The sequence below is a fragment of the Trachinotus anak genome, unplaced genomic scaffold (genome assembly GCF_046630095.1).
Source record: "Trachinotus anak isolate AG129_WGS33_773 ecotype Australia unplaced genomic scaffold, CSIRO_AGI_Tana_v1 ptg000023l, whole genome shotgun sequence".
NCBI classification, from domain to species: Eukaryota; Metazoa; Chordata; class Actinopteri; order Carangiformes; family Carangidae; genus Trachinotus; species Trachinotus anak.
This window is the reverse complement of record NW_027273874.1, coordinates 4851010-4861139: the sequence shown is the minus strand read 5'-3', so window position 1 is coordinate 4861139 and position 10130 is coordinate 4851010. Positions and strand designations below refer to the sequence as shown.

At 40.3% G+C, this 10130-nt stretch overlaps 2 protein-coding genes across 2 annotated transcripts; one reads left to right on the top strand and one right to left on the bottom strand.

Moving 5' to 3' along the window:
• The first annotated feature begins 689 nt into the window (after positions 1–689).
• On the top strand, positions 690–6140 carry LOC139606804 (uncharacterized). The gene is made up of 4 exons (XM_071459154.1): positions 690–3158; positions 3654–4593; positions 4688–4855; positions 5343–6140. The coding sequence occupies exons 1-4, from the start codon at positions 1196–1198 to the stop codon at positions 5863–5865; spliced, it is 3594 nt and encodes a 1197-aa protein (XP_071315255.1). The 5' UTR covers positions 690–1195; the 3' UTR covers positions 5866–6140.
• A 230-nt stretch (positions 6141–6370) lies between these two features.
• On the bottom strand, positions 6371–10094 carry LOC139606807 (complement C1q tumor necrosis factor-related protein 3-like). Its single transcript, XM_071459157.1, has 4 exons — positions 8368–10094; positions 8213–8278; positions 7726–7857; positions 6371–6813 (listed from the first exon to the last, which is right to left on the bottom strand). The coding sequence occupies exons 1-4, from the start codon at positions 8615–8617 to the stop codon at positions 6533–6535; spliced, it is 729 nt and encodes a 242-aa protein (XP_071315258.1). The 5' UTR covers positions 8618–10094; the 3' UTR covers positions 6371–6532.
• Between the last annotated feature and the right edge of the window lie 36 nt (positions 10095–10130).

The window sequence follows — 10130 nt, the reverse complement described above, 5'->3', positions numbered from 1 at the left end:
TTTGGCACTTATGTTCAGTTTGAGATGCTACAGTGACTTCCTATTGTGATCAGACAAATGTTTCCTAGTTAGAACTTTGGAAGGACTTTAAACAAACTTAGTATTGAATTTATGAATAGCAAAAGCATCCCAAAACAGTTGTCATTTCTAACAATATGGTAATACAAGGAGAGGGCATATTTGTGAGGTTCTATTGTCAGCTGCCTGCTTGTGACCCATGAAGCTATTTTTCAAGTCAAGGTTACAGTGTGACCCAGCTGTTTGCGTTCTGTGTCCGCACAAAAGCCGACAAGTATAAATTATGTTTTGTTGGCCCTTCTGCCTCCTATTTACTCTCATGCCTCTCGATACTTGACCCAGATACCACTGTGTTTGGCTGTGGAGGAGCAATGTGATCCCACTGATGACCCTCTAGGCATTTAATACTGATCCTCGAGTCATATGGTCCTGAATAAAGATGCCTGCCAAGGCCCCCAAGATGTCTTGGTACAAATATTCATGTGGGCAGAGAATCAGCTGCCTCCAGGTCTAGATTATTCTCTTATTTATTTCTTGCTTGGGCCAAATATTTACAGTATAAATTTAAGAACTGTAAACCATGATCACTACAGCATTAGAGTGCAATGCTAAATCATTAAAAACATAAAAATAATAACAAACAACATAACAACAAAAAAGGTAATAATAACAAATTGATGAAACAAATGAAAAGTAACAAAACAACCTAACAATATTGTAGTGATATAGTACAAATATATCCAAAACTTAGTGCATAAATCCCTAATAACCCTTTGTTAGGCCTCAGGCTGACACCCCAAACAGTGTAGAATTTCAGTTACCTCGTGATATATTACACTGTATAGCAGCATGTTTGGTTATATCAGGAATCGTGGGCACTTGTGCCACTGTCAAACGTTCATATACAGGAGAGAGAGAGAGAGAGAGGCAGGAGAGCAACAAACAGACAACACAGCTGGTGTCTGCAGACAGGATAAGAGGTAGAGCTGCTTGCAACAATAACAGCAACATCCATACAGTGGACTACCATTGGACATACATGATTTTCTCTGTGCAGTCTTGCTCATAAGAGTAAGTGACCAACAATATTTTGGCATTCAAGAGGTGTTAATGTGTTGAGTGTTTAGGAAAGGAGGGATTGTAAGGATTAGTAGAGATTAAAGTTATAGTGGACAGTATGGCAGTAGCTAATCCATGCCATCAGAAGGAGTGGGATGAATGGAAGAAAGAGATGGAGGAGAAAAGGAGGAGAAAATTGAGGGAGAGGGTGAGTCGTTGGGCAAAAGTGGAGGTGAATGAGGAGGATGAAGAAGAGGAGGATGATGAGCCAGAAAAGGAGGATGTGGACAGTGAGGAAGAGGATGTGAGCGAAGAGGAAGGAAGGGAGGAAAATGAAGCAGGTTGGAAGGGAGAAGAAGAGGAAGAGATAGAGGAAGAGAGTGAACAAGAGGAGGAAAGAGAGGGGGATAAGGTAAAGAGGAAAGCAAACGGGGATGAGGAGGAAAAGGACAAGGCGAAGGACGTGCACAAAACAGAGGAAGAGAAGGAAGAAGGAGAAAATCAGAGAGAGAATAATGTTAAGGAACACAAGGAGGTAGATTCAGAGAAGAAGAGAGAGGTGACAGAAGCAGAAGTCATGGTGGAAAGAAATGAAGAGAAGGAAGTGGAGAAGAAGAAGGTAAAGAGGGAGGACGTGGAGGAGAAGGAGGTAAAGGAAGCAGAGGAACTGGAGGAAGGAGGGGAAATGAAAGAAAAGGAGGTAGAGAGGGAGGTTAAAATGAACGAGAAGGTAAAGGAGGAGGATGAGAGGGAAGTGAAGGAAGTAGAGGAACAAGAGGAGGGGAAGAAAATGGTAGAAAATGAGTTTGATAGTGAGGTGAAGGAGAATGAGGAAGTGGAAAATGAGGAGGGGAAGGAGGTGGCACAAGGAGAAATTGTTGGGATTGGGGTTAGGGGGGAGGTTAGTGAGAATGAGGTGATGGTTGAGACAGAGAGAGGGGTGACGGAATCAGAGCAATGGGAGGAAGAGGGAGAATGGAAGGAAGAGATAGAGATTAAGATGAATGAGGAGGTGTATGAAGAGGAAGTGAGGGAAGTGTTGGAAGAAGAGCAGGTAGAGGAGGAAGATGATGGGAAAGATGAACAACCAGACCAGGAGCAAGTTGGGCATTATGACCTTAGAGTGCAGTTTAGAGAACACATGAGCGAAAGACGAAATGAGAATGAGCATTCTTATCAAAACCAAGAGAGTGCAGCACAAGAAGATATAACAACAAAAGAGGAAGACAATGTTTCAGATTCAGGCAAATCCAAAAGTGAGGATTCTGACTGGATAGAATCTGAGGACGAAAGCTTCAAGTCTGAGAAAATAAAGAATGAAGAAAACATCCTGGGAGCTTGGAATTCTGAGGAAAGACATGAAGAGGAAGATGAGAGTGAGAAGCCTACAGAGGAGGAAGAAACAGTTGCAGACTCTTGCACAACTCATGACGATAAGTTTCAAGGGGAAGAGCAAGACTCTACAGATGACGAGGACACTGAATATTCAATCTATGAAGATGTGGATTGTAATGAAGATGTGGTAAAGATTTACTGTAAAGATGGTTATCCCACGGATATTTTCCGCACTTTGAAAGAGTTTAGGGAGTCTTCCATTCTCACTGACCTAAATTTGAGCACAGAAGATGGGAAGAGTGTCCATGTACACTCCCCTGTCCTGGCTGCTGTTAGCTCCCTTATCTGGGAAAGTCTGAGTAGAGGCAATATAGAAAATGATAGAGTTGATGGAAGAAAAGATGATGGTACATGTGTTGGAATCAACATGTGGTCAGTGTCTCTGGGTTCAGAGGTGGATCATGTTGGATTAGAGGCAGTTGTGGAGTTTGCCTACTCTGGACTTGTATCTTGTCTGAACAAGGACACCATGGAACAGGTAAAGTCTGCAGCTAAAACACTTGGCGCCCCAAGGGTGCTGGATCTCTGCACAGAGGAAGAGTCCACAAAAACTGGGGGGCAGAAGAAAGAAGAAAGGATCTCTGCTGAAGAACAAATGATGATCAGTCTTCAGTCCATCAAACAGCTGTGGATGGACAGGGTAGGCTGTGATGTGATTTTGGAAGCCATTGGAGAGTTGCTTCATGGTGAGTAGACCACCAATCAATTAATTTATATAGTGTTTCATATATGTCTTGTCATATTTCTTTGCCTTCCAGAAGGTACTACATGAAACTTCAAACAGAATCACAATCCATCTCTTTCATCATAATGAGTAAGCTCTGTCTAGAGATAGCTGGACTTACCAACAACATTAGATCATCACTCTTTTATAGCTTCTCTATCGAAGATCACATTACAGGATTATTTGCAAGTCAAGAGTTTAAAAGAGCTTGAATTAAATTTGGTGGAACATTAGATCATTGGCCAAGGAAGACCTGATAAGATTTTAGTGTGGATAATGCCATTATGAGCAATTATGAAGCACTTAGTTTTTCCCTGAAACCGTGAGGAGGAATCATCATTAATGACTTACATAGACCAAAGAATATGTAAAGTGAGACTATATGTATATATATGTTGAACACTGGATGTTAGTTGGGCTGACAGAGGCTGTTTACTCATCACCATTCTCTGTCTAGTCCACAGAGTCATCCTAGCTGCAAGTAGTGACTATTTCCGTGGTATGTTCACCCTGGGCATGAGGGAGTCCCATCAGACTTGTGTGACTCTCCCCTTCCACTTGGCATCAGAGCTGGAGGTTCTGATCAGCTGTTCCTACAGCGGGGCTCTGCCCCTCAGCTGGAGGTCTGTCTTTGAGCTCACCAGCACTGCTCTACAACTCCAGTACCAACCTGCCCTCTCCATGTGCCTTAACTTCCTGCAACAAGAAATTAATCCCCACTCCTGCCTGGATGTTGCATCTTTTGCTGAGGCTTATGAGATGGCAAAGCTTCTTGAAGTTGCGGACGATTTCGTCTTGCGACAATTCCAAAAGGTAGCATGCACTTTAAAATTCAAGGACCTGCCAGCCAAACATCTCCTTAAGTACCTGAACAGTCACTCACTCTGTGTTTCATCTGAGCTTGTCGTATTCAAAGCAGTGGTGGCATGGATTCTAGCTAAGCCCAAGATAAGGCTTAAACTTGCTAAAGAATTGATGAAAACTATCCACTTTCCCCTGATGACGTTTAAGGAATTCAAAGAGGTCCAGTCTCTGAATATGTGGTCAGATCACAGCCTGGTTGAGCTCTATGAAGCAGTTTTTGAGGACTTCTGCTCCAATGAGACTGCACCCCAGAGTCAGTGCCGCATCTATCTGCCAAAAGAAAGTCTGGTCCTGATTGGAGGTGACCAGATTTCTGAAGATCTGAGTAACCGCGGCATCAGCAAAGAACTCTGGTTTGGGAATTCCTTGAGGAACCATACAGGTATAAAAAAGGCCATGGAGTGGAGAAAGTTAGGAGAAATGCCAGAGCCAGCAAGGTTCAGTCATGAGGTGGCGGTGCTCAATGGCCAACTGTATGTGTTTGGGGGCAAGAAATATTATGGAATTGGTGACACCCTGAATTCTGTTTACAGGTGAGACAGGGAAATCTTGGGTCATTCAAGACAATTCATGAACATTTTTATACATATGTATCAGTGTTTCACATATTTGTCACCACATCTGTAGGTATGACCCCCATCAAAACAGCTGGGAGATCCTGGCTGAAATGCAGGAGAAGAGATGCTCTTTCTCTGTGGTTGTGCTGGATGGAAAGATATATGCCATCGGTGGACACTGTGACCCTGAGTATATTGATAGTGTGGAACGATACTGCCCCACTGCAAACTCTTGGAGGTATGTGGGAAAGGATAGTCATTTTGCTTGAGACTAACCTAGATAGTGTAGCCAATTACAATCAGCTGAGTGGGTATGTAAGCAGCAAAATCCAATGCAAGAAATTGCTGAGGAATAGTCATATGATGCAGAGGTTCCAGTGATGACTGAAAAACCTTAGTTGACAAAACAGATTTGACCAGTTCAATACTCAGTATTTTTCTCCAAAATAGATTTTGAAAATGTTAAGCTTTATGGAACATAGTGTTAGTTCAGGCAGAACTTGCATTAGCTGATTGACATCAGCTGTTTTATTCATGCTTCTCAGATACTGGCTCATTCACCAGATTTTTGGCTACTGGCTACATAATAACATTGAATTATGCAGGTTTATATTACAAATAACACTTCTCAGTTGCTATACAGTGTATGGTCTTGTTTGACAAACTGTCTCAGAATAAACAATGTATAGGTTTATGTTAAGATATATTAAAATCTTCTCTTTCAGCTTCACCTGGCCCATGGATCTGCCTATAAGTGGGCATGTGGCAAAAGTTTTACAAGGACAGATCTTCATCTCAGGAGGGCTGAACAGCGACTACCGATGTCTTGCATCCATGTTTCTTTACCATCCAGAGACAGGGAGCATCTATCTGTCAAACATGACTGCACCTCGGGCTCATCACTGCATGGAGACCCTGGGTGACTGTCTTTATGTAGCAGGTGGAATCACCACAGATAGAAACAACACCATTGTTGACCAGCTAGCCTGCGAGGTGTACAATCCAGCAGCTGATTGCTGGACTGCCTTCACATATCTAAAAGTGCCACATGTTGGAGCAGGAAGTGTAGTTATGGAGGGGAAGTTTTATATTCTGGGTGGATACAGCCAGGAGGACTACAGTGATACTAAAATGGTCCATCGTTATGATCCCACCACACAGAGATGGGAGAACATGGGCAAGATGCCTGGGCCAAACAATGACATACGAGCATCTCTGCTGTGTTTGCCACTGCATTTCCGTTTGTAAGACATGGTGTGACACAATAAGTCACAAATTGTTTTTTAAGGTTTGACAATGCTGAATTTGAGGTTGCATGTTAATAACAATGGTATTTTTGTAATTTTGCAAACAGTCTTCCATTGTAGACAAGGGAAGGATACGTATGTACAATATCATGTCTTGCAATTTGTTTAAGATAAATGTATCTTACATTGTATATGAACTGAACTTTTAGGCATGCCAAATGTAGGGTATGAATTTTTAGTGTATCTATTGGTGCAATAAATTCAACTGAACTGTGATGTATTCAAAATGTGCTATAATGAAATTGTTTAAGTTTTAGTTAGGGGTGGAGTGATAATTAACTCCTTAACAAAACAGAATAAAAACTGCTTTACACTCATGACTGTAATAACCAACTATGAACACAGGAGGGAACTGCCCCACTTGTGTTCATAGTTGCCATACTTTTGGTGGGAGGACACACTTGTCATTGCAGAAGGTGCAGACAAAGTCATGAGGGAAAGGAAAATAGACAGGAGGGAGGAGTTTATTGTTTGTATTAATTATTTTGATGGTTTACACATACATACTTTCGATAAAATTTACCAAAGAATTAAAAAATGTATTGAATATTTTTAACCATTGAAGTTTTAGTGTAGAACCACAATGCAAATATATTGTGTCTGATCATCTACACTGGGAAGAGGAGAAAACCACTGAAGGTTGTGTGTCCATTCAGATTATCGTACACTCTGCCGTTATCCCACAGTTCCATGTACACCTCATCGTCAGCAGCCAGCTGCAGAACAACAGCGTTACTGCTGCTGTCTGTGCCGTCAACTGAAGGGAAATCATAGGTTGAAATTTGACGGACAGTATTCTTCATTAACACGGCCCCCATTATGTGAGTGTTGTAGCCATAGGTACTGAAGCTAAAGTAGTAGAGTCCATTCACTGGTGCGGTGAAGATTCCTGCAACAGAACAAAGACAACCAGATGCAAGATGAATCACTGAAATCACAAGCAGATCTGAGGTTTATTTCTCTAATTCTTCTGAGAGAGAAGTTACTTTGGGGGCAAACAATTATGGCTTTTCAGAATTAGCTAACAGGAAACACAAAAGTTTATTAATTAATTGGCTGTAAAGTGGCTATAAGTTATTTGAACTGGGATGCGTACAATGATAGGTTTTTTGACTATAAATCCAGTGTTACAAAAATAATGATTGGCTGGCCTTAACAATTTAAGTGAGACTCAACCAGTGACACTATATCAATTTCTACTTGAAGCATCATTAATTAAGTCTAATACATTTTGGTTTTTACTAACTCTAGGGAAATATCTGGCCCTTGAGTTGTTAAATGCTCCTCTTTGTTCACCAGTTCAGCAGAGTTGTGAGTTGGAAAACCAAAACAATGATCTAAAATGACACAATGCTCCGTAAAACTGTAGTGAACATCAGGGTCAGGTGATAATTGTCTGCTTTTGTCACCCAATTTACACTACAATAAAACATTTTATCATTTGTGAATGTAGAAATATTGATTAGTGCAGCTTTAATTTCCTGTTAGCGCTACAATCAGTACAAGGAAACACTAGAGACCCAAGTCATGTGCTATCAGTAAATTCTTTTACCTTGTTTGATCTTGTTTGAAATACCAGAAGCACATGCTTGAGTTTTATAGCCATTAGGTGTCAAAAAGTAGGCTTTCAGCCAAAGAAGAACAGTACTTCATTTAAAGAAAAATCTGCTTAAAAGTAGTTCTACATGTACAATGTTCTGTGACTTATAAATTGAAAAAATAATTAATTAAATAAATGATAATAATAATAAAAAGAATAATATTCTAAGCATCCTGAAGACAGTGTAAGACCGAACATTACCTGTATTTTGATCGTAAGCATTGCCGGTGTTCGAGAAGATCCTTTTAAAAACTAAGGTCTTGTCAGTGCAGGGTCCTCTGTAAATCTCACCAAAGTTTGCCAAAGAGGCCGAGAATGCAATCTGAGGAGCAGCTGTGGGCAGACAGTCGTGAAGAAAAATGTAAATGTTAACGTGAAAGATGTAAGTCAATGACAGAGTAATGAATGATAACCACCATCACTGAACCCTTGATTAGCATCAAAAAGCTCTTTAAATTTAGAAATGAACACTCACAGACAGTGGATTTTATGATTCTTCACGGCTTTATCTTGATAGATACTTCAATAACACATCTTTTCTGTTTTAGGGATCCCTCCCACTTTTATAGAAATTAGGCTTATATCAGTATGATCACATAATATAAAATTTCCTGGTGTAAAATATTGATCTCTGGTCATACACAAACTTTAACACAGAGAAAGTGTGAGTAAACACGGTTTGTCTTACCTTTACCCCTACTCTCTTTGAGCTTATCAATCTCCCCCTCTGAGGCGTTCAGTCTCATTTGCAGGTCTGTACAAGTTTAGAAAAAAATGATTATTAATGATTATAACATTTTGGATGGCAATATACGTGGTAATAATTCAGATATAATCTTGTACCTTCATTCTCTTTCTTCAGTGTTTTCAGTTCATCTTTCTGTCTCGTCAGCTCGTCCACAGTCTCATTGAGCCTGGCCTCCAGAGCGTCAACATCATTCTGCTGTCTTTCTATATCTTTCAGTTTGTCCTGCAAATTCTTTATCAACTTATTATTAGCCTCACTAATGTCCATGTCACCTCTCTGTCCAAACCCTGGCTCCACAAACAAGAATCCAGGGAGGATCAGCAGAAGCAAAGCCCTGAACTCCATTGCCTCACTTGCAAATTTGTGATCTCCTGGATGTTTTCTTCGCAGTCTGTCGGGAGTGGTTTTTCCTCAGTGGCTTATATACGCCTGCTCTTTTCACTGAGAAGGGTTCTCAGATGTCCGTGAGTAAGCAGTGTTCAGGCCCTCAGGGACCCCAATTCTAGCCGTGTCCCAACAGGCCTACTGGTAGGATTTTGTGAGCATGTTTGCCAGTAAAATATCAATAGGGAATGTGACATAATTAGGCACATTACTGTACAATTCGTACAGTTAAACATGGGTATTTACTACCCGTGATATTAAATGTTCCATTATACATTATGCTGTGATGTTACAGGTTATGTACTGTCACGTACTGCTTAAAAATATGAACAATAGAGTATAAATCCTGCATTGAAATGTAAATGACAGCATAACTTTTCCTTATCGTAGAGTGTGATTCCTATTGTTTAGTGCCTTTAGACTGCAATACAATAATAATTCTGTTTATTATTTCCTCATCTTCTATATGGATAATAAGCTGGTGAGGATGCTAACTTTTGCCCTGGGATATGCATCTGCATCATGTAGCCACCAGGTGCTACATATTTATTACTTTTTTTGTGTTCTTGTTTTTGAAGTGATACAGCTACACAGCCAACCACAGACAGGTTTCCAACCAATTTGTGGCGCTTCTAACATTAGCTTAATTAGCTTGTTAACTTCAGCTGATAAAATCTGCCAGTGACAATTCTGCTGATAATTGCCAGCTGGAAATGAGGCCTGTTTATTGTCTGCCCCTGTCTGAAACAAGTACAAAGCTTGAAGTCCAAAGGACTTTTTTCAGTAGACCCTGTTTCAGATATTATGTAATGCCCCATGACTCAAAAATGACACTACAAGTTTACCTACAGGCATGCATACAAATGTCAGAGTCACTAGTCATGATGAGGGTCCTGAGTGTACATGATCCATCATAATTAAACCATTTACGAAGTCATCTTTAAAGACTGATGATGCACAGTGGTGACCTTTCAGAGCTTTACAGTTTGACTTTTTTATTTTTATATAGATCAGTTTCCTTATAAAAAAAATATATCCTGTACCAGAAATGGCTACGATTGAGATGATTTTCAAACTTGGTTTTCTTTCTCTGTTTCTTGGTTATTTCAAGTCTCTTATCAATATTACAGAAGTTTCTTGGGCCTTAATGAATTCTCTCTGAATTCATTAATTCACACACACACACATTTGGCTTCTGCAATGTTTGAGGTTAATCCACTGGGTCCATGTAAAGCTCATGATGGGAACATTTTTTAAAGATAAAGATTCCCCAATAGATAATTAGCATCCCTATTGCAGAAATGGCTTTGAGGGAGAGTCCTTATCAATGGTAGTGTTCTCAAGTGATCAGTCAGTATTTCTTCACTTTGATGGAATTTGACTGAGTAAATACACATACATTACTTGCACTAGAGCCTGTGGGCCTATGTAAAGCTAATTTTTCTTAGGTGGAGGTGCCAGTGATTTACAGTTC

What these genes read in the sequence shown, in the direction of transcription:
- LOC139606807 (XM_071459157.1), bottom strand. Translation starts at nt 8,617, where the DNA reads ATGGAGTTCAGGGCTTTGCTTCTGCTGATCCTCCCTGGATTCTTGTTT. An exon ending in ACTGAAGAAAGAGAATGAAG is followed by an intron (nt 8,279 to 8,367) that starts GTACAAGATTAT and finishes AAACTTGTACAG; the next exon opens with ACCTGCAAATGAGACTGAAC. An exon ending in TGCTTACGATCAAAATACAG is followed by an intron (nt 6,814 to 7,725) that starts GTAATGTTCGGT and finishes GTTCTGTTGCAG; the next exon opens with GAATCTTCACCGCACCAGTG.
- LOC139606804 (XM_071459154.1), top strand. Translation starts at nt 1,196, where the DNA reads ATGGCAGTAGCTAATCCATGCCATCAGAAGGAGTGGGATGAATGGAAG. An exon ending in CATTGGAGAGTTGCTTCATG is followed by an intron (nt 3,159 to 3,653) that starts GTGAGTAGACCA and finishes TTCTCTGTCTAG; the next exon opens with TCCACAGAGTCATCCTAGCT. An exon ending in CCCACTGCAAACTCTTGGAG is followed by an intron (nt 4,856 to 5,342) that starts GTATGTGGGAAA and finishes CTTCTCTTTCAG; the next exon opens with CTTCACCTGGCCCATGGATC.